Source organism: Pimephales promelas, chromosome 3 (assembly GCF_988280905.1).
Source record: "Pimephales promelas chromosome 3, fPimPro1.hap1.1, whole genome shotgun sequence".
Lineage (NCBI taxonomy): Eukaryota > Metazoa > Chordata > Actinopteri > Cypriniformes > Leuciscidae > Pimephales > Pimephales promelas.
Window position 1 is genome coordinate 47,759,379 of NC_142771.1, and position 21,388 is coordinate 47,780,766.

A 21,388-nucleotide genomic window follows, 5' to 3' on the forward strand; every position below is an offset into this window, starting at 1 on the left:
ATCATGGTTCCATAACTTTTGATATAACATGCATTTTTCCATAACAGGTGTCACCACCGAGAGCCACCAGCTGTATAAACCCTTCCTGCAGCAGCTGTCTTCGTGCATCTTCCTGTGGGACCCAGAGGACACAGCCCGGTTGCTCAAAGCTACGAAGAGGATGCTTGAGGCGCAGGGGATGACCTTCTCGTCCGACGCCGGAGTGTGGAGGCACGTCAGCCGCAAGAACATGGCTCTCCATTGCCGTCGCCGCACGCGTGGAGCGGCGGAGACGGAGCGGCTGATCGGTGACCTCCTGGAAACCTTCGGCGGTGCCAGCGGACGAGACACCATGGGGATTTCCCTGCTGGACCAAGACCGCATCCAGAAGATCTGGAAGGAGCAGCGGCGCCACCTCCAGTGCATCCAGGACCCGCCGGGCGTGGAGCTGTACACTGAGACCGGCAGGATGACCAAGGGGGGGATCAGCCTGCCGGTGTACCGTTGTGCACGAGGCTCCACGTCCCTGGAGTCGTTCCACCTGCATCTCAACCGCTTCATTCCAGGTAGACCACACGTTTCACTGTCACGTCAATCTTTCACTGTCATTGACTCGCTGTCGTTCACATTGTGTGCACTGAATAAACTGCTAAACAGATCTGTGTTCCTCCGCAGGAGAAAGTGCCAATCCCTGGCACTTCCAGGCATTTCTCCTGGAGGGGTTGACGCGGTGGAACACAGACAGGGCGGCGTCCGTGGCACAGGAGGGACGGCCGCTGCTCCGCTCCTACAATGGCCCCCTGCAGCACTCTCTTGATCAGCTCAGCCAAAGGGTGCTTGGCGTGAGTGTGGTCAAGGATTACACCAAGCCCAGGGAGTACACTGGTAAGAACACTCAAGCCACCGCGCTTACACGTGTCCACACTGAATGATACTTGTACCTGACTGACTGTTGTTGTACTTCAGGGGAACTCATCGGCATCGAGTACCTGTACTCCCAGACGGGCAGAGTGCTGCAGGACGTCAGCTTGGACCCTGACATTCCGGACGCGGGGGGGGACGTTCCCCATCTCGTCGAGGATGACGAGCTCGCCGACGGCCAGGAGGTGGATGACCTCACCCTCCACGTGCCTGGCGAGTTCCTAGATCCTCTGACGGACCCGCGGTCAGGGCGACCGGCTGACGCACCCGCGCCCGAGCCATCCAGTCCGACCGGTGCCCCCGAGCCCGCACCCCACTCCTCCGGCCGGTCCTCGCCAGAGCCTCAGCAGGCTGCTGAGGTAAGCACGACTGTAGTGCATCCCGCATCACCAAAAACGGCGCTTGCTCTGTTCTATCCAACTGACTTATTTCTTTCTCCATTTTTCCGTGTGTCTGCAGGACTACAGAGGACCAGATGACCAGCCAGGGTACCTGGCCGTGGTCCAGTTGGCCACGGCCTTGGTGGGGTTGCGTCACGACCCGGCCTTGTCCGAGGGGAGGGTAGATGAGCTTATCAGGCTCTACGAGGCCCTGTCACCGTACGACAGGGCCCGAGTAGTTTACCCTCCCCGCTACAGGGACAGGCCAGCTCAGGGGCGCTTCATGGCAGCGAAGCCAAGCCGCACCAGTATACCTGGTGTGGAAAGCTTGAGGCGGTAAGGCTACACTTCCATCATACATATCCCTGATGTACACACCAGCTGCTCTATGTAATGTTGCCCATTATCTTGCTCATATCTGTCATTGTTTTTGTCCATTGTCCACAGCTGCCTGGTCGGAGAGACCTCTGGACCTGCCAGCAGTCCCAGCGCAAGCCGGCTGGTAGAGGCAGTATGCGCCCAGCTCTGCCGCTTGATCCCCTCGGGCAGCCGTGCACACGGTGCCCGGAGGTCGCGGTGGGAGAGCATACTGCTTCGGTACCAGCACATCCGGGACCTTGTGCTGGGCCACCAGAGGCTGATGGCTCGGGCGCCCATTCAGCTCTTTGAGCTGAATGCCAGGACCCTCTCGCTGTGGTATGTTTGATGCTTTTGATGGTATTGATGAATTGCATGCTCTTAAAATTGTACATGTAACTAAAATACTATGTTGAAATCCGTTCTCAGGTTCACCAGGACGCAGCGGGAGAAGGAGAGGACTGTGCTCACTTCAGGCGTTGCAGCAGAGGGACGACCACCGGCGGCGGCAGCGGGCTCAGCGACGGGCCCAACAGCAGCGGCGGATCGTCCTCCGGCAGCAGCAACAGGCCAGGCGACGACAGCAGCGCCAAGGGTGGTGGGACCTCCGGCAGCAGCACCGGCTGTGGCAGCACCGGTGCCTGTTTTGCCAGCGCCAGTGCGCCCACTGGCGCCTTTACCGCCTGCCCCCTCAGCTGTTGTCCTGGCCATACCACCAGCTGCTGCGGCTGCAACAGGGCCTTTTTCGATGACACAGCCTCTCTTTCTGGACCTCTCACTGCCCCAGCAGAGCGTAAGGGTGCTCCCCATACCTACGCTCCCTCGGACAACGCCAGCTCCACACATCCTCCCTCTGCCTCTGGCCGCCGCACATCACGCCGGCCCTCTGCCTGCACTGCAGCTGCTGCCAGGACAGCAAGGACAACAAGCAGTGCAGGCAGCACCTCCTGCTCCCCCTCCTCAGCCTCGCTCTGTGTACAAAACTGAGTGGCTGAGGAGGAAGAGGGCTGAGCAGAGGGCAGCAGCAGGAGCAGGAGCAGTCGTTGCTGCCCGGGCCGGCATGCCACAAGAACAAAAGTGCAGGACATGCGGCCAGCCAAAGCGGAGGGAGACTGGACACACCCGCTACGGCAATGTACATTTTTGCTCTGCCGCCGCAGCGGGTAAGAGTGTGGAGGAGTGGCTGAGGGAGATGAAGGACAAGGAAAAGGGTCGAGCCCCGGACTGATTTTGCATTCTCGCTGGGGCAGGTGTATATAGTTGTTTGTGTTTTTTTTGTTTGTTTATTTTTAAAGACATTGACTTTACCCTCCACATGGACCGGGACCTTGCCGCGGTGTGGAGGCTTCTTACAAACACCGGTCCACACCTGTCACAATTTTTCTACAGCACAGTGACACTATGCTTGAAAAAACATTGTGTATCCCATTCACACCTGTATAACATTGCCATGCCTTTGTACTATACTGATTCTTTGCACTGACAAGTTTTATAGGCCTATACTGTGTGTCTTCATCACATGGCTTAAGAAAAAGAAAAGATAACATTGTCTGTCCCATTCACACCTGTATAACACATTGTCATGCATTTGTGCTGTTATGATTTTATGCGCTGACAAGTTATATAGGTCTTTTGGACATGTGGGTATGTTGAACAATGTGGTCATTGTCTTTGGAGTTACGTTGCACTGGCTTTGTTGCCGCCGCGTTGGTACTTCACACTGTATGCTGCTGCGTTATGTATCCATGCATGTCTGTAATGAGCCCTTATATTATATCAATGCCACTGTTCTGCATCAATACCACTGTCTGCATCAATACCACTGTTCTCAATACCACTGTCTGCATCAATACCACTGTCTGCATCAATACCACTGTTCTCAATACCACTGTCTGCATCAATACCACTGTTCTCAATACCACTGTTCTCAATACCACTGTTCTGCATCAATACCACTGTCTGCATCAATACCACTGTTCTCAATACCACTGTCTGCATCAATACCACTGTTCTCAATACCACTGTTCTGCATCAATACCACTGTCTGCATCAATACCACTGTTCTCAATACCACTGTTCTCAATACCACTGTTCTCAATACCACTGTTCTCAATACCACTGTTCTGCATCAATACCACTGTCTGCATCAATACCACTGTTCTCAATACCACTGTCTGCATCAATACCACTGTTCTCAATACCACTGTCTGCATCAATACCACTGTCTGCATCAATACCACTGTTCTGCATCAATACCACTGTTCTGCATCAATACCACTGTTCTCAATACCACTGTTTTATTGTATTGTATTGTATTTTGAAATAAATAATCTATTTCACACTGTAGTCTACTGCTGCTGCTGTTTGGTGTTTTCTGCATCTATACAATCATCATCAACTGATATGTTATTGATAAATTTTATTTAAATATCAAAAAAATATTTCAATATACATACATACATACATACATACATATATATATATATATATATATATATATATATATATAATGTGCAGAAAAAGGTGAAACAATATAAATACAATATGTTCAACAACAAATTTTAATATCTATCCAGAAAAGGGTGAAACAATATAAAAAGGTTAGACAATGTGAATACAATATATTATTTAACATACATGTTAATGTCTATGCAGAAAAAGGTGAAACAATATAAATACAATATAATGTTTAACACAAATATAATGTTTAACACAACAGATTTTAATATCTATGCAGAAAAAGGTTAAACAAATAATACACGTCATGTTACCTTAACGTATACACATGAAATAGGCATGATATATGTAAAAAAATAATGTTTGATATTTGTGCTTCGGGCGGGATTCGATCCTACGTTTTGATGGTCTCGTTTGTACCTCGTTTGTGCGACTGGGCATGCGCGAAGGCGCTAATGCGCCTGCGCACAAACAGAGAAAAATGATGGGGAAGCTTTTCGCAGGGGCCATGCTAATCTTCTCTGTATCGATCCAATTTTAGTATATGTGCTGCCTTAGCAAGCACGAGGCCAACTGTCCCGCTCAAGGAATATGTACCCCTCGGGTTCCAGCGAGCCATCACCAAGGTGGTAGGGCAAGCGAGCCATCTACTGAAAGAATGGGTTGGGTAGACTTATCTATGGTACCAAACTACAAGCTCTGGATGGGCTGCGTCCTCCAGGTTTTCGAGAAAGAAATGAGTTTGCGGAAAGCAGAAAACCGGATAATGCGGACAACCTTGACAACATTGAAGGGAAAAGATATCGCCTATGGGGTCAAACCCTGTTCCCTGTCGGCATCTGCTGAAGAAAGGGAGTGGACACACTTTGCTGGAAAACTGAGAGTGCCCTATAGACATTGGAGATGCACCAGTTCTTGACACAAGAGATCAAGAATGAAAATAAGTTGTGGCAAGAAGGTATGAATCAATTCCAGTGAAGGAGGCTTGATCACAGCTGCCAAAAATATGGAGCGCTTCACGGATTTGCGTGTCATCCTTTCGCAGGGGCCATGCTAATCTTCTCTGTATCGATCCAATTTTAGTATATGTGCTGCCTTAGCAAGCACGAGGCCAACTGTCCCGCTCAAGGAATATGTACCCCTCGGGTTCCAGCGAGCCATCACCAAGGTGGTAGGGAAAGCGAGCCATCTACTGAAAGAATGGGTTGGGTAGACTTATCTATGGTACCAAACTACAAGCTCTGAATGGGCTGTCTCCTCCAGGTTTTCGAGAAAGAAATGAGTTGGCGGAAAGCAGAAAACCGGATAATGCGGACAACCTTGACAACATTGAAGGGAAAAGATATCGCCTATGGGGTCAAACCCTGTTCCCTGTCGGCATCTGCTGAAGAAGGGGAGTGGACACACTTTGCTGGAAAACTGAGAGTGTCTTATAGACATTGGAGATGCACCAGTTCTTGACACAAGAGATCAAGAATGAAAATAAGTTGTGGCAAGAAGGTATGAATCAATTCCAGTGACGGAGGCTTGATCACAGCTGCCAAAAATATGGAGCGCTTCACGGATTTGCGTGTCATCCTTTCGCAGGGGCCATGCTAATCTTCTCTGTATCGATCCAATTTTAGTATATGTGCTGCCTTAGCAAGCACGAGGCCAACTGTCCCGCTCAAGGAATATGTACCCCTTGGGTTCCAGCGAGCCATCACCAAGGTGGTAGGGCAAGCGAGCCATCTACTGAAAGAATGGGTTGGGTAGACTTATCTATGGTACCAAACTACAAGCTCTGGATGGGCTGTGTCCTCCAGGTTTTCGAGAAAGAAATGAGTTTGCGGAAAGCAGAAAACCGGATAATGCGGACAACCTTGACAACATTGAAGGGAAAAGATATCGCCTATGGGGTCAAACCCTGTTCCCTGTCGGCATCTGCTGAAGAAAGGGAGTGGACACACTTTGCTGGAAAACTGAGAGTGCCCTATAGACATTGGAGATGCACCAGTTCTTGACACAAGAGATCAAGAATGAAAATAAGTTGTGGCAAGAAGGTATGAATCAATTCCAGTGAAGGAGGCTTGATCACAGCTGCCAAAAATATGGAGCGCTTCACGGATTTGCGTGTCATCCTTTCGCAGGGGCCATGCTAATCTTCTCTGTATCGATCCAATTTTAGTATATGTGCTGCCTTAGCAAGCACGAGGCCAACTGTCCCGCTCAAGGAATATGTACCCCTTGGGTTCCAGCGAGCCATCACCAAGGTGGTAGGGCAAGCGAGCCATCTACTGAAAGAATGGGTTGGGTAGACTTATCTATGGTACCAAACTACAAGCTCTGGATGGGCTGTGTCCTCCAGGTTTTCGAGAAAGAAATGAGTTTGCGGAAAGCAGAAAACCGGATAATGCGGACAACCTTGACAACATTGAAGGGAAAAGATATCGCCTATGGGGTCAAACCCTGTTCCCTGTCGGCATCTGCTGAAGAAAGGGAGTGGACAAACTTTGCTGGAAAACTGAGAGTGCCCTATAGACATTGGAGATGCACCAGTTCTTGACACAAGAGATCAAGAATGAAAATAAGTTGTGGCAAGAAGGTATGAATCAATTCCAGTGAAGGAGGCTTGATCACAGCTGCCAAAAATATGGAGCGCTTCACGGATTTGCGTGTCATCCTTTCGCAGGGGCCATGCTAATCTTCTCTGTATCGATCCAATTTTAATATATGTGCTGCCTTAGCAAGCACGAGGCCAACTGTCCCGCTCAAGGAATATGTACCCCTCGGGTTCCAGCGAGCCATCACCAAGGTGGTAGGGCAAGCGAGCCATCTACTGAAAGAATGGGTTGGGTAGACTTATCTATGGTATCAAACTACAAGCTCTGAATGGGCTGTGTCCTCCAGGTTTTCGAGAAAGAAATGAGTTGGCGGAAAGCAGAAAACCGGATAATGCGGACAACCTTGACAACATTGAAGGGAAAAGATATCGCCTATGGGGTCAAACCCTGTTCCCTGTCGGCATCTGCTGAAGAAAGGGAGTGGACACACTTTGCTGGAAAACTGAGAGTGCCCTATAGACATTGGAGATGCACCAGTTCTTGACACAAGAGATCAAGAATGAAAATAAGTTGTGGCAAGAAGGTATGAATCAATTCCAGTGAAGGAGGCTTGATCACAGCTGCCAAAAATATGGAGCGCTTCACGGATTTGCGTGTCATCCTTTCGCAGGGGCCATGCTAATCTTCTCTGTATCGATCCAATTTTAGTATATGTGCTGCCTTAGCAAGCACGAGGCCAACTGTCCCGCTCAAGGAATATGTACCCCTCGGGTTCCAGCGAGCCATCACCAAGGTGGTAGGGCAAGCGAGCCATCTACTGAAAGAATGGGTTGGGTAGACTTATCTATGGTACCAAACTACAAGCTCTGGATGGGCTGTGTCCTCCAGGTTTTCGAGAAAGAAATGAGTTTGCGGAAAGCAGAAAACCGGATAATGCGGACAACCTTGACAACATTGAAGGGAAAAGATATCGCCTATGGGGTCAAACCCTGTTCCCTGTCGGCATCTGCTGAAGAAAGGGAGTGGACACACTTTGCTGGAAAACTGAGAGTGCCCTATAGACATTGGAGATGCACCAGTTCTTGACACAAGAGATCAAGATTGAAAATAAGTTGTGGCAAGAAGGTATGAATCAATTCCAGTGAAGGAGGCTTGATCACAGCTGCCAAAAATATGGAGTGCTTCACGGATTTGCGTGTCATCCTTTCGCAGGGGCCATGCTAATCTTCTCTGTATCGATCCAATTTTAGTATATGTGCTGCCTTAGCAAGCACGAGGCCAACTGTCCCGCTCAAGGAATATGTACCCCTCGGGTTCCAGCGAGCCATCACCAAGGTGGTAGGGCAAGCGAGCCATCTACTGAAAGAATGGGTTGGGTAGACTTATCTATGGTACCAAACTACAAGCTCTGGATGGGCTGTGTCCTCCAGGTTTTCGAGAAAGAAATGAGTTTGCGGAAAGCAGAAAACCGGATAATGCGGACAACCTTGACAACATTGAAGGGAAAAGATATCGCCTATGGGGTCAAACCCTGTTTCCTGTCGGCATCTGCTGAAGAAAGGGAGTGGACACACTTTGCTGGAAAACTGAGATTGCCCTATAGACATTGGAGATGCACCAGTTCTTGACACAAGAGATCAAGAATGAAAATAAGTTGTGGCAAGAAGGTATGAATCAATTCCAGCGAAGGAGGCTTGATCACAGCTGCCAAAAATATGGAGCGCTTCACGGATTTGCGTGTCATCCTTTCGCTCTATGTCCCGCGATCTTCTCTGGATGCCGGCCAATCAGCAGCTCGTGCTGTCGAGCCTTTGTCGAGCGTTTTCAGTTTTGGGCCAATCAGAAAGCTCGGATTGTCGAGCGTTTTCAGTTATGGGCCAATCAGAAAGCTCGGATTGTCGAGCGTTTGTCGAGCGTTTTGGGCCAATCAACGGTTAGTATACTCAAGCTTTTGTCGAACGTTTTGGGCCAATAAACGGTTAGTATACTCAAGCGTCATAGCAACCAACTCAAACGGAAGAGTGTGACGGTTACGACTGACTGAGTGAGTAAAACAAAAATAAATAGAATATTACGAATGTACAGACATTGTCTTCCCAGAGTACTTTTACAATGTACTGACATGGAATTTGTCGATGTATTATTACGTCTCTCCGTCGATCACTGGTTTTTATATTTAAAGAAACGTTAACGTATGTTAGTTAATTAACGTCAACCAACGTCAGGCGTCCTGTTTACACATTTAAACAATATTTACACTTGTCTGATCAAAGATTTAATACGTTTTGAGAGATCGCTAACATGTAATGTAATGCAATCCATTGAAAATTAATGGGACAACATGTGGCGATCTCTGAAAACAAAATTAAATTATGAAAAGACTATACATTTAGTATCTTTAGACCCTTAAGATTATAATATCACCACGTGAAATCAAAATATAAAGTTTAAGTGTATCTTTTATGCATTAACAATAAGCCTGTTTATTTAATGGCTGCCAATGCACCCTGGGGTTATTATTTACCTGTTGATTATTAATTTGTTAACGTTAATATTTCAATAATAGTGAATGTGTAGTTCTTGTATATCATTAATCTTGTGTGTGATAGTCCTGTTAATATGGCAATTAATATATAGCTGCTAGTTTAACCTGTAATGCTCATCTAATGCTGTGCTGTGCCATTTGTTGTTGAAGATATGTCTTTAGCAAATTTAAAATTCACGGCCTCGCAGCAGCTTATCCTGCGGGCCTCTGATGAGGCGTTGGCCTTCATCGCCTCTAAGGGGCCACGCGGGACCGCCGCTGCTGCGAGGGCCAAGAAGCCGGAGGAGGTGGAGAAGGAGGCCCAAGCCCACGTCGTCTCCAAGGGCGGTGACCCTGGTGACCCCATGCTGGTGCTGGGCTGCCACAGCATCCAGTTTGGGAAGTACCAGGGTCAAACTTTCCATTGGCTCCTGGAGAACGACGTGGGCTACATCACGCAGTTGGTTGCCAGCCACCAGCGGGAGCGGGAGAAAAGTGCCTCCGACAGCCCCCTTATGGCCAACAAGGACGCACTCGCCCGGTACTCGTGCGCCCACCCTGCTTTTGTGGAGCAGCTGAGGTTCCACCGGGTGCACGAGGAGGCCCGGGCCCGTGCCACTCAGCCCGGGTGTGAGGGCGAGGCGCTTGTTGGCTTTGGGGACTTCAAGGAGGCCACCCTGAAGGACCTGTACGAGTCTACGGGAAAAAAGCAGAAGACGTAAGTCCAGTTGTGGTGAAGGGCAGGGTGCTGTGACTTGTTGATATGCGTGTTAATCTTTGATCATTGTCTTGCAGCTTTGTCAAGTGGCTTCGGAGGAAGATACCGCAGCCTGGGACCTCAATGGACGCCGCCAGGAAGTACATCCTGGGCCGAGACAAGGAGCAGTCGGCAGAGGTGGCTGCTACCCCCCCACCTCTGAGCAGCAGCAGCAGCAGTGGCCCCAGTAAGGCTGCTGCTTCCACCGGGCTGCCGCCACGCAAGCCGACCGCTCCCATGTTCTCGGCCCTACTGGGAAGGCGTCCAATGGCCCTAGGTGAGCTGCAGGCCAAGGTCAGGAAGCTGATGACCACACCAGCACGGCCTGCAGTTCCAGGTATATCTCTTTCTTTCTCTTTAACACAACAGTGGTTCGGTGTAAAGGATTAACTAACCATTGCCCTCCCACCCCACAGCGGTGTCTACATCCGCCAGAGACCAGCGCCCCTCGGTTCCGCCGCCTTCCCCCCCCACAGAGGTGACGGACGAGGAACTGGTCCAGATGGCCACTGACTTAGAAACGGGTAATTGGCACCACACTGGACGTGTCACACTGCAACATTTGCCCTCAATATATATTATTCTGGCAGTATTTTAGCATTAACTGTAATGGTTTCATTTACTGGTCTCTACAGCTGATGCTTGAAGATCAAAGGTAAGTTTGGAAGGTAATGTAGCCGTCTTTGTCGGTGGTAGATGTGTAGAACGTAGTGGTAATGTAGATTTGCTTCACTTGGCCCTGCTTCACCTCTCAACATCCACCTTGTAGCACTAAACCATCTGCTCTATCACTGGCATGCTGTATGTCATCTATTCACTTGCATGCTACACACCATTTAATTACTGGTATGCTGCACGTCATCTAATCACTGGCATGCTGCACGTCTCACTTAGTCTTGCCTGCCTGTGGCTGATGCCATTTTGTTGTGTGTGTGTGTGTGTGAATGTGTCTGCAGCTCACGTACAGGTCCTTCAGACGCTCCCGCTGGTGGTGAGGCCTCCATCCCCAGCTCCTCCGGCACTGTCCTACATCCCTCCCCCACCACCACCACCACCACCACCTCAAGTTGCGGCTGCTCCACCTAGCCTCGCGTTTCCTGCGCGGGCTCCGGCGCTGACCAGGGAGGAGCCCTGTCGCGTCTCCGTGGAGGAGACGCCATCCGGGGAGGCCACCCTGGCACCAGCGCCGGCAAAGAGGAAGAGGAAGGAGAGGAAAGTGGAGCAGCCCGCAACACCCACTCCTGCTTCGGCTGAGGTACAAACACACGCTCACACACCTGGCCCGTACTCATGGACGGCACAACTCAGTGAAGTTGACTGTCAATCTGCATGTAGCACCTCCTCTCAGCCTCCTGACTGTTTGTTTGTTTGGTTGTGTTCTTTTTTTTTTCTCACAGTCCCGGTTGCCTGAGAGCTGGCGGACAGCTCTCACCGTGGAAGAGCAGGAGTGGATCGGCCGGGAGCTGTTCAAGCCAGACAGCGAGGGGAGGACCAAACTCACCACAGACCTCAAGCTGTGGTGGGACCCTCCTCAGCCCCGGCCGAGTTACTTTCAGCCACCCGCCTCACCAGCTGCCTTCTTCGCGTGTCGGCTGTTCCTCTGGGTGCCCCTGCGTCTGTGGGGCGTCCGGCCGACATGCTGTAATAGGGCCCTCACAAAGTGTGGGCTCTACAGGACCATCCGGAGGGTCCTGGACATCGACGGCTGGTACTTGATGGCCACCGAGTACCTGGAGTGCCGTCGGTGTAAGAGGAAGGTAGCTGCCTGGTCGCAGGAGGTCGTGGGTCAGCTGGGTGAGGGGCATCGCGCCCTCTTCCCGGCAATCCTCACCTACAAGTAAGTATCTGTCTAAAAACCTTGTTGTGTCTGTGTGTGGCTCTTGTGTAACACATGATGTACTCCTCTCTGTAGACTTGCCTGCGACCGGCGGGTAATCATCCAGCTGCGTGAGCGTACTCGGGGGAACAGCGCCACGCAGCTGTACAAAAAACTCTGTGAGGCACACACAGAGGCCTGGATGCGGCGGTCCATACACTACCTCAGCGTCATGGAGCCCTTCACGTCGCAGGGTGTCGTGCGCATGTGCACCCCACCACCAAAACCGCCACCCGTGCCCCAGTACGCGTGGCTGTTATTGGTGTACTGCCACGACATCCTCTCCCGCCTGGAGGACGTGAAGGCCCGGGTCACCTCCGTCTTTGGTAGGGTTTTGAAGATGGACTCTACCAAGAAGGTAAATGTGGTGCTATATATGTACATATACTATATAGTTTGTACTATTATCGACATACATACTAATTTAACACACGCTCACTCGACATACATACTAATATATATACTAATATATATGTATACTAATATATGTGTGTATATAAGTGTGGTGTGGAGTGTCATGCTCTGGCTATGTGCGTGCAGCCTTACTGAGATGCTTTATCCTTTAAAACAGGTGACCCGGAAGCTCTCCGGTGCTGCCGCCCAGACCGCAGCATGGGCAACGAACGTCGGCAACGAGCACGGACAGGTGCTCATGTCCGTGCTCACGGACACCGAAGGTGCCGGCCTGTTGCCCATGGCTGAGGGGTTGATGCGGCGGTATCGGGACGCTGGGGTGGAGCCGCCTCAGCTCCTCTACGTCGACCGGGACTGTTGTTCGTCCCACGGGAGATCCAAGGCAGCTGACGTGTTCGGGAAGTGGGACAAGCTGGTGGTCCGGCTGGACATCTGGCACCTGATGCGCCGTTTTGCGTCAGGTGTGTTGTGGCAATAACAATAATTAAACAAATAGCATTTCAGTAAGAGACATCATGGTTCCATAACTTTTGATATAACATGCATTTTTCCATAACAGGTGTCACCACCGAGAGCCACCAGCTGTATAAACCCTTCCTGCAGCAGCTGTCTTCGTGCATCTTCCTGTGGGACCCAGAGGACACAGCCCGGTTGCTCAAAGCTACGAAGAGGATGCTTGAGGCGCAGGGGATGACCTTCTCGTCCGACGCCGGAGTGTGGAGGCACGTCAGCCGCAAGAACATGGCTCTCCATTGCCGTCGCCGCACGCGTGGAGCGGCGGAGACGGAGCGGCTGATCGGTGACCTCCTGGAAACCTTCGGCGGTGCCAGCGGACGAGACACCATGGGGATTTCCCTGCTGGACCAAGACCGCATCCAGAAGATCTGGAAGGAGCAGCGGCGCCACCTCCAGTGCATCCAGGACCCGCCGGGCGTGGAGCTGTACACTGAGACCGGCAGGATGACCAAGGGGGGGATCAGCCTGCCGGTGTACCGTTGTGCACGAGGCTCCACGTCCCTGGAGTCGTTCCACCTGCATCTCAACCGCTTCATTCCAGGTAGACCACACGTTTCACTGTCACGTCAATCTTTCACTGTCATTGACTCGCTGTCGTTCACATTGTGTGCACTGAATAAACTGCTAAACAGATCTGTGTTCCTCCGCAGGAGAAAGTGCCAATCCCTGGCACTTCCAGGCATTTCTCCTGGAGGGGTTGACGCGGTGGAACACAGACAGGGCGGCGTCCGTGGCACAGGAGGGACGGCCGCTGCTCCGCTCCTACAATGGCCCCCTGCAGCACTCTCTTGATCAGCTCAGCCAAAGGGTGCTTGGCGTGAGTGTGGTCAAGGATTACACCAAGCCCAGGGAGTACACTGGTAAGAACACTCAAGCCACCGCGCTTACACGTGTCCACACTGAATGATACTTGTACCTGACTGACTGTTGTTGTACTTCAGGGGAACTCATCGGCATCGAGTACCTGTACTCCCAGACGGGCAGAGTGCTGCAGGACGTCAGCTTGGACCCTGACATTCCGGACGCGGGGGGGGACGTTCCCCATCTCGTCGAGGATGACGAGCTCGCCGACGGCCAGGAGGTGGATGACCTCACCCTCCACGTGCCTGGCGAGTTCCTAGATCCTCTGACGGACCCGCGGTCAGGGCGACCGGCTGACGCACCCGCGCCCGAGCCATCCAGTCCGACCGGTGCCCCCGAGCCCGCACCCCACTCCTCCGGCCGGTCCTCGCCAGAGCCTCAGCAGGCTGCTGAGGTAAGCACGACTGTAGTGCATCCCGCATCACCAAAAACGGCGCTTGCTCTGTTCTATCCAACTGACTTATTTCTTTCTCCATTTTTCCGTGTGTCTGCAGGACTACAGAGGACCAGATGACCAGCCAGGGTACCTGGCCGTGGTCCAGTTGGCCACGGCCTTGGTGGGGTTGCGTCACGACCCGGCCTTGTCCGAGGGGAGGGTAGATGAGCTTATCAGGCTCTACGAGGCCCTGTCACCGTACGACAGGGCCCGAGTAGTTTACCCTCCCCGCTACAGGGACAGGCCAGCTCAGGGGCGCTTCATGGCAGCGAAGCCAAGCCGCACCAGTATACCTGGTGTGGAAAGCTTGAGGCGGTAAGGCTACACTTCCATCATACATATCCCTGATGTACACACCAGCTGCTCTATGTAATGTTGCCCATTATCTTGCTCATATCTGTCATTGTTTTTGTCCATTGTCCACAGCTGCCTGGTCGGAGAGACCTCTGGACCTGCCAGCAGTCCCAGCGCAAGCCGGCTGGTAGAGGCAGTATGCGCCCAGCTCTGCCGCTTGATCCCCTCGGGCAGCCGTGCACACGGTGCCCGGAGGTCGCGGTGGGAGAGCATACTGCTTCGGTACCAGCACATCCGGGACCTTGTGCTGGGCCACCAGAGGCTGATGGCTCGGGCGCCCATTCAGCTCTTTGAGCTGAATGCCAGGACCCTCTCGCTGTGGTATGTTTGATGCTTTTGATGGTATTGATGAATTGCATGCTCTTAAAATTGTACATGTAACTAAAATACTATGTTGAAATCCGTTCTCAGGTTCACCAGGACGCAGCGGGAGAAGGAGAGGACTGTGCTCACTTCAGGCGTTGCAGCAGAGGGACGACCACCGGCGGCGGCAGCGGGCTCAGCGACGGGCCCAACAGCAGCGGCGGATCGTCCTCCGGCAGCAGCAACAGGCCAGGCGACGACAGCAGCGCCAAGGGTGGTGGGACCTCCGGCAGCAGCACCGGCTGTGGCAGCACCGGTGCCTGTTTTGCCAGCGCCAGTGCGCCCACTGGCGCCTTTACCGCCTGCCCCCTCAGCTGTTGTCCTGGCCATACCACCAGCTGCTGCGGCTGCAACAGGGCCTTTTTCGATGACACAGCCTCTCTTTCTGGACCTCTCACTGCCCCAGCAGAGCGTAAGGGTGCTCCCCATACCTACGCTCCCTCGGACAACGCCAGCTCCACACATCCTCCCTCTGCCTCTGGCCGCCGCACATCACGCCGGCCCTCTGCCTGCACTGCAGCTGCTGCCAGGACAGCAAGGACAACAAGCAGTGCAGGCAGCACCTCCTGCTCCCCCTCCTCAGCCTCGCTCTGTGTACAAAACTGAGTGGCTGAGGAGGAAGAGGGCTGAGCAGAGGGCAGCAGCAGGAGCAGGAGCAGTCGTTGCTGCCCGGGCCGGCATGCCACAAGAACAAAAGTGCAGGACATGCGGCCAGCCAAAGCGGAGGGAGACTGGACACACCCGCTACGGCAATGTACATTTTTGCTCTGCCGCCGCAGCGGGTAAGAGTGTGGAGGAGTGGCTGAGGGAGATGAAGGACAAGGAAAAGGGTCGAGCCCCGGACTGATTTTGCATTCTCGCTGGGGCAGGTGTATATAGTTGTTTGTGTTTTTTTTGTTTGTTTATTTTTAAAGACATTGACTTTACCCTCCACATGGACCGGGACCTTGCCGCGGTGTGGAGGCTTCTTACAAACACCGGTCCACACCTGTCACAATTTTTCTACAGCACAGTGACACTATGCTTGAAAAAACATTGTGTATCCCATTCACACCTGTATAACATTGCCATGCCTTTGTACTATACTGATTCTTTGCACTGACAAGTTTTATAGGCCTATACTGTGTGTCTTCATCACATGGCTTAAGAAAAAGAAAAGATAACATTGTCTGTCCCATTCACACCTGTATAACACATTGTCATGCATTTGTGCTGTTATGATTTTATGCGCTGACAAGTTATATAGGTCTTTTGGACATGTGGGTATGTTGAACAATGTGGTCATTGTCTTTGGAGTTACGTTGCACTGGCTTTGTTGCCGCCGCGTTGGTACTTCACACTGTATGCTGCTGCGTTATGTATCCATGCATGTCTGTAATGAGCCCTTATATTATATCAATGCCACTGTTCTGCATCAATACCACTGTCTGCATCAATACCACTGTTCTCAATACCACTGTCTGCATCAATACCACTGTCTGCATCAATACCACTGTTCTCAATACCACTGTCTGCATCAATACCACTGTTCTCAATACCACTGTTCTCAATACCACTGTTCTGCATCAATACCACTGTCTGCATCAATACCACTGTTCTCAATACCACTGTCTGCATCAATACCACTGTTCTCAATACCACTGTTCTGCATCAATACCACTGTCTGCATCAATACCACTGTTCTCAATACCACTGTTCTCAATACCACTGTTCTCAATACCACTGTTCTCAATACCACTGTTCTGCATCAATACCACTGTCTGCATCAATACCACTGTTCTCAATACCACTGTCTGCATCAATACCACTGTTCTCAATACCACTGTCTGCATCAATACCACTGTCTGCATCAATACCACTGTTCTGCATCAATACCACTGTTCTGCATCAATACCACTGTTCTCAATACCACTGTTTTATTGTATTGTATTGTATTTTGAAATAAATAATCTATTTCACACTGTAGTCTACTGCTGCTGCTGTTTGGTGTTTTCTGCATCTATACAATCATCATCAACTGATATGTTATTGATAAATTTTATTTAAATATCAAAAAAATATTTCAATATACATACATACATACATACATACATACATACATATATATATATATATATATATATATATATATATATAATGTGCAGAAAAAGGTGAAACAATATAAATACAATATGTTCAACAACAAATTTTAATATCTATCCAGAAAAGGGTGAAACAATATAAAAAGGTTAGACAATGTGAATACAATATATTATTTAACATACATGTTAATGTCTATGCAGAAAAAGGTGAAACAATATAAATACAATATAATGTTTAACACAAATATAATGTTTAACACAACAGATTTTAATATCTATGCAGAAAAAGGTTAAACAAATAATACACGTCATGTTACCTTAACGTATACACATGAAATAGGCATGATATATGTAAAAAAATAATGTTTGATATTTGTGCTTCGGGCGGGATTCGATCCTACGTTTTGATGGTCTCGTTTGTACCTCGTTTGTGCGACTGGGCATGCGCGAAGGCGCTAATGCGCCTGCGCACAAACAGAGAAAAATGATGGGGAAGCTTTTCGCAGGGGCCATGCTAATCTTCTCTGTATCGATCCAATTTTAGTATATGTGCTGCCTTAGCAAGCACGAGGCCAACTGTCCCGCTCAAGGAATATGTAGCCCTCGGGTTCCAGCGAGCCATCACCAAGGTGGTAGGGCAAGCGAGCCATCTACTGAAAGAATGGGTTGGGTAGACTTATCTATGGTACCAAACTACAAGCTCTGGATAGGCTGTGTCCTCCAGGTTTTTCGAGAAAGAAATGAGTTGGCGGAAAGCAGAAAACCGGATAATGCGGACAACCTTGACAACATTGAAGGGAAAAGATATCGCCTATGGGGTCAAACCCTGTTCCCTGTCGGCATCTGCTGAAGAAAGGGAGTGGACACACTTTGCTGGAAAACTGAGATTGCCCTATAGACATTGGAGATGCACCAGTTCTTGACACAAGAGATCAAGAATGAAAATAAGTTGTGGCAAGAAGGTATGAATCAATTCCAGCGAAGGAGGCTTGATCACAGCTGCCAAAAATATGGAGCGCTTCACGGATTTGCGTGTCATCCTTTCGCAGGGGCCATGCTAATCTTCTCTGTATCGATCCAATTTTAGTATATGTGCTGCCTTAGCAAGCACGAGGCCAACTGTCCCGCTCAAGGAATATGTACCCCTCGGGTTCCAGCGAGCCATCACCAAGGTGGTAGGGCAAGCGAGCCATCTACTGAAAGAATGGGTTGGGTAGACTTATCTATGGTACCAAACTACAAGCTCTGAATGGGCTGTGTCCTCCAGGTTTTCGAGAAAGAAATGAGTTGGCGGAAAGCAGAAAACCGGATAATGCGGACAACCTTGACAACATTGAAGGGAAAAGATATCGCCTATGGGGTCAAACCCTGTTCCCTGTCGGCATCTGCTGAGAAAGGGAGTGGACACACTTTGCTGGAAAACTGAGATTGCCCTATAGACATTGGAGATGCACCAGTTCTTGACACAAGAGATCAAGAATGAAAATAAGTTGTGGCAAGAAGGTATGAATCAATTCCAGCGAAGGAGGCTTGATCACAGCTGCCAAAAATATGGAGCGCTTCACGGATTTGCGTGTCATCCTTTCGCAGGGGCCATGCTAATCTTCTCTGTATCGATCCAATTTTAGTATATGTGCTGCCTTAGCAAGCACGAGGCCAACTGTCCCGCTCAAGGAATATGTACCCCTCGGGCTCCAGCGAGCCATCACCAAGGTGGTAGGGCAAGCGAGCCATCTACTGAAAGAATGGGTTGGGTAGACGTATCTATGGTACCAAACTACAAGCTCTGAATGGGCTGTGTCCTCCAGGTTTTCGAGAAAGAAATGAGTTGGCGGAAAGCAGAAAACCGGATAATGCGGACAACCTTGACAACATTGAAGGGAAAAGATATCGCCTATGGGGTCAAACCCTGTTCCCTGTCGGCATCTGCTGAAGAAAGGGAGTGGACACACTTTGCTGGAAAACTGAGATTGCCCTATAGACATTGGAGATGCACCAGTTCTTGACACAAGAGATCAAGAATGAAAATAAGTTGTGGCAAGAAGGTATGAATCAATTCCAGCGAAGGAGGCTTGATCACAGCTGCCAAAAATTTTGAGCGCTTCACGGATTTGCGTGTCATCCTTGCGCTCAGTAGGGACCGTTCTGCTCGGTCTCAATTGTCTCAATTGTTTAGAAAAGACTGACAGGTCCGTCAGCCAATCGCAGTTGTCGCTTGTCTCAATTGTGAGAAAGCCAGCGCAAAGTCACCAATGGAAAAGACAGCCTTGTCTCAAATAACCACGGCCAATCGGTGCCTTGCTTTTCGGGAACGGTCCAATCAAATTCGCTCCAACTTTGTTTTCATCAGTCTGCCGGTAGCCATTACACATTTACGCGATTTGTGATTTCAGCGCTGTGAAAAGACATTTATAGAGCAAAATAACAAAATAACTTTACTTATATTTGCAACAAATCAAAACAACGAAAGGTACGTGCAAACATATTACAACTTCACGTGACGTTATATTTCTGATCAAGCGTTATTGTTGATATATTAGCCTTGACCTTTTCTGAATTAACGTTAGGCTCACTAGCATTTGGTATGTACAGCATTGAGCACACTCGAGAACTATAGCTGGTTAACATCTCTAAGTATTTTATTTTATTTGTTTAACTTTTGCGTAGGTAACAGGATTACCTACAGTAACGTTACAGCCTAGGACAGTAACCTGGGGTCCGTTCTTAACGCTGGATTTGATTGTCTATTTTGGCATGATCTTGGATTGTTTGGTTCTTCAACGCTCATCCTGTACTACTTGCTGTCATAGCAAAAGGTGCGCAAGTTTATGGTATCGCGTCTGCGGATGTGGTCTTTGAGCGCAGAGCAATAGTGTACTTTTTCATGACTCGCAAGGATGTCATTTACATCATTAATTTGTTGTACACAGCAAAAACTCCAGTGTTAAATTAACTCTCCTGGGAGTTTATATGACTCCACACTCAAGAGTGTTAAATTAACTCTGAAGCAGTGTTAAAGTTAATGAGATAATTAAGTGATTAATTGAGCAATGATTGACCAACATTGAAGACACCTGATGTTAACAAGTAGAATCACTGAAAGTGAAAAATCAAAATTATAAGTCACCATTATGGAGATCAGTGTTTGCTTCAGTGGGGCAGTCTGTCAACCCTTACATTTTATACTTTAGATATTGTTTTTGTCACAAAAGTCTGATGGGGCTGATCCACTGAGGGGCTGGAATGAAAGTTTTCATGACATCTTTTTGTGATGTGTTCTGCACGTCCGATATAGACATTAATGGATCCTTCGTACAAGGTTAAAAACAAGTTCAACATGTTTTCAACATAACTCATGGTCTTATTTAGACAATTTAAACTGTTTCTGGACTGAAGAAACACTCTCAGGATGCATTAAATTTACAATTTGAAATAAATTAGTTTATTTACATTGTTTAGATGTGGTTCAGATGGTGATATTGGTTTCATTTTAAGTCACCATTGTGGTGATGAGTGTTTGCTTTAGTTGGGCTCTTGGTCCCAATTCTTCTTACTTTAGCTTTTCTTTGGCTGTTGTAACTGTTTGCATAACACCATTGATTGTCCAGAGAAAGCCAAGAAAATTAAAAATTAGCTGTCTTCAGATGCTTGTTGATGATGACAAAATCAACACAATGCAAGCATTAAACATCATCTAAACTTATGTTTTTATATCTGAAATTTATAATTATTCATCTCGTAGAACTGCATTATTTGGACCAGTAACTTTATAATGACCACTGCATACAATATGTTTTAAGAAATTGAAACACAGTCACACACAGAGTTTAAGATTTTGCATATGATTCTCAACGACGGTGACAACCAAAACAAAAAAGCCTGGGAATCGAGGATGTTTTGTACTATGAAAGCTACCCATCATGCATTGCGGCATGAAGCATTTTTTTTATTTATTGTCACCATTTTTGTGAATCATATGCAAAATCTTGATGTCTGTGTGTGACTAGATGGAACATTTTCTCAAAACATTGTGTAAATTTGCTTTTTGTCCAACTACTAGGCCAAATAATGCAGTTGCACAAGATTGGTTGTTATAAACTCCAGATACAAACACAAAAGTCTAAACACAACGTTAAATGCCCACTTTATATTGATTTCATCATCATCATCGTCAACAACCGACAAGGAGCTGATGAGAGCCAATTTTCTCGGCTTTCTCTGTCACAACAATGGTGTTATTCAAACACACACAGTTACAACAGCCAAAGAAAAGCTAGAATACTAATTATTGGGACCAAGAGCCCAACTAAAGCAAACACTGATCACCACAATGGTGACTCAAAATGAAATAAATATCACCATCTAAACAATGTAAGGAAAAAAAAATAAACATAAGTTTTAATTTATGCATCCTGAGAGTTTTTATTTGGTCCAGAAACAGTATAAACCAGTATAGACCATAAATAATGTTGAAAATGGCCACATTTGAACTAGTTTTTAACCTTGCACGAAGGATCCATTAACGTCTTTTTCAGATGTCCAGAACACGTCAAAAAAGACGTCATAAAA

The 21,388-nt window shown here is 48.7% G+C and overlaps 4 protein-coding genes, 8 non-coding genes and 2 pseudogenes across 12 annotated transcripts; 4 read left to right on the forward strand and 10 right to left on the reverse strand.

The window, feature by feature from the left end:
* Positions 1–72: 72 nt before the first annotated feature.
* LOC148994745 (uncharacterized) lies at positions 73–2,900 on the forward strand. The gene is made up of 6 exons (XM_089127810.1): positions 73–545; positions 655–864; positions 946–1,259; positions 1,360–1,616; positions 1,728–1,976; positions 2,067–2,900. Exons 1-6 carry the CDS (start codon positions 161–163, stop codon positions 2,863–2,865), a joined length of 2,214 nt encoding a protein of 737 aa, XP_088983936.1. The 5' UTR covers positions 73–160; the 3' UTR covers positions 2,866–2,900.
* Positions 2,901–4,561: 1,661 nt separating this feature from the next.
* On the reverse strand, positions 4,562–4,659 carry LOC120476360 (U6 spliceosomal RNA; annotated as a pseudogene).
* Positions 4,660–5,094: 435 nt separating this feature from the next.
* On the reverse strand, positions 5,095–5,201 carry LOC148994746 (U6 spliceosomal RNA). Its single transcript, XR_016161486.1, has one exon. It is a non-coding gene; the product is annotated as a U6 spliceosomal RNA (small nuclear RNA).
* A 435-nt stretch (positions 5,202–5,636) lies between these two features.
* On the reverse strand, positions 5,637–5,743 carry LOC148994747 (U6 spliceosomal RNA). Its single transcript, XR_016162601.1, has one exon. It is a non-coding gene; the product is annotated as a U6 spliceosomal RNA (small nuclear RNA).
* Positions 5,744–6,178: 435 nt separating this feature from the next.
* LOC148994748 (U6 spliceosomal RNA) lies at positions 6,179–6,285 on the reverse strand. The gene has a single exon (XR_016163709.1). It is a non-coding gene; the product is annotated as a U6 spliceosomal RNA (small nuclear RNA).
* A 435-nt stretch (positions 6,286–6,720) lies between these two features.
* LOC148994749 (U6 spliceosomal RNA) lies at positions 6,721–6,827 on the reverse strand. The gene has a single exon (XR_016164881.1). It is a non-coding gene; the product is annotated as a U6 spliceosomal RNA (small nuclear RNA).
* A 435-nt stretch (positions 6,828–7,262) lies between these two features.
* LOC148994750 (U6 spliceosomal RNA) lies at positions 7,263–7,369 on the reverse strand. Its single transcript, XR_016164109.1, has one exon. It is a non-coding gene; the product is annotated as a U6 spliceosomal RNA (small nuclear RNA).
* Positions 7,370–7,804: 435 nt separating this feature from the next.
* Positions 7,805–7,911, reverse strand: LOC120476345 (U6 spliceosomal RNA). The gene has a single exon (XR_005622127.2). It is a non-coding gene; the product is annotated as a U6 spliceosomal RNA (small nuclear RNA).
* A 1,340-nt stretch (positions 7,912–9,251) lies between these two features.
* Positions 9,252–10,843, forward strand: LOC148994751 (uncharacterized). The gene is made up of 4 exons (XM_089127812.1): positions 9,252–9,879; positions 9,957–10,255; positions 10,335–10,442; positions 10,554–10,843. Exons 1-4 carry the CDS (start codon positions 9,335–9,337, stop codon positions 10,562–10,564), a joined length of 963 nt encoding a protein of 320 aa, XP_088983938.1. The 5' UTR covers positions 9,252–9,334; the 3' UTR covers positions 10,565–10,843.
* Positions 10,615–12,686, forward strand: LOC148994752 (uncharacterized). Its single transcript, XM_089128066.1, has 5 exons — positions 10,615–10,618; positions 10,875–11,173; positions 11,316–11,755; positions 11,831–12,152; positions 12,366–12,686. Exons 1-5 carry the CDS (start codon positions 10,615–10,617, stop codon positions 12,684–12,686), a joined length of 1,386 nt encoding a protein of 461 aa, XP_088984192.1.
* A 106-nt stretch (positions 12,687–12,792) lies between these two features.
* Positions 12,793–15,620, forward strand: LOC148994753 (uncharacterized). Its single transcript, XM_089127815.1, has 6 exons — positions 12,793–13,265; positions 13,375–13,584; positions 13,666–13,979; positions 14,080–14,336; positions 14,448–14,696; positions 14,787–15,620. The coding sequence occupies exons 1-6, from the start codon at positions 12,881–12,883 to the stop codon at positions 15,583–15,585; spliced, it is 2,214 nt and encodes a 737-aa protein (XP_088983941.1). The 5' UTR covers positions 12,793–12,880; the 3' UTR covers positions 15,586–15,620.
* A 1,669-nt stretch (positions 15,621–17,289) lies between these two features.
* Positions 17,290–17,387, reverse strand: LOC148994754 (U6 spliceosomal RNA; annotated as a pseudogene).
* Positions 17,388–17,823: 436 nt separating this feature from the next.
* LOC148994755 (U6 spliceosomal RNA) lies at positions 17,824–17,930 on the reverse strand. The gene has a single exon (XR_016164220.1). It is a non-coding gene; the product is annotated as a U6 spliceosomal RNA (small nuclear RNA).
* Positions 17,931–18,364: 434 nt separating this feature from the next.
* Positions 18,365–18,471, reverse strand: LOC148994756 (U6 spliceosomal RNA). The gene has a single exon (XR_016164331.1). It is a non-coding gene; the product is annotated as a U6 spliceosomal RNA (small nuclear RNA).
* Between the last annotated feature and the right edge of the window lie 2,917 nt (positions 18,472–21,388).

Bases quoted from the DNA above. Each gene is read 5' to 3' on its own strand.
- LOC148994751 (XM_089127812.1), top strand. From the start codon at position 9,335: ATGTCTTTAGCAAATTTAAAATTCACGGCCTCGCAGCAGCTTATCCTG. The intron at 9,880-9,956 runs GTAAGTCCAGTT...ATTGTCTTGCAG, and splicing joins ACGGGAAAAAAGCAGAAGAC to CTTTGTCAAGTGGCTTCGGA. The intron at 10,256-10,334 runs GTATATCTCTTT...CCCACCCCACAG, and splicing joins AGCACGGCCTGCAGTTCCAG to CGGTGTCTACATCCGCCAGA.
- LOC148994753 (XM_089127815.1), top strand. From the start codon at position 12,881: ATGCTTGAGGCGCAGGGGATGACCTTCTCGTCCGACGCCGGAGTGTGG. The intron at 13,980-14,079 runs GTAAGCACGACT...GTGTGTCTGCAG, and splicing joins AGCCTCAGCAGGCTGCTGAG to GACTACAGAGGACCAGATGA. The intron at 14,337-14,447 runs GTAAGGCTACAC...CATTGTCCACAG, and splicing joins GGTGTGGAAAGCTTGAGGCG to CTGCCTGGTCGGAGAGACCT.
- LOC148994745 (XM_089127810.1), top strand. From the start codon at position 161: ATGCTTGAGGCGCAGGGGATGACCTTCTCGTCCGACGCCGGAGTGTGG. The intron at 1,260-1,359 runs GTAAGCACGACT...GTGTGTCTGCAG, and splicing joins AGCCTCAGCAGGCTGCTGAG to GACTACAGAGGACCAGATGA. The intron at 1,977-2,066 runs GTATGTTTGATG...ATCCGTTCTCAG, and splicing joins GCCAGGACCCTCTCGCTGTG to GTTCACCAGGACGCAGCGGG.
- LOC148994752 (XM_089128066.1), top strand. The intron at 11,174-11,315 runs GTACAAACACAC...TTTTTCTCACAG, and splicing joins CCACTCCTGCTTCGGCTGAG to TCCCGGTTGCCTGAGAGCTG. The intron at 12,153-12,365 runs GTAAATGTGGTG...CCTTTAAAACAG, and splicing joins AGATGGACTCTACCAAGAAG to GTGACCCGGAAGCTCTCCGG.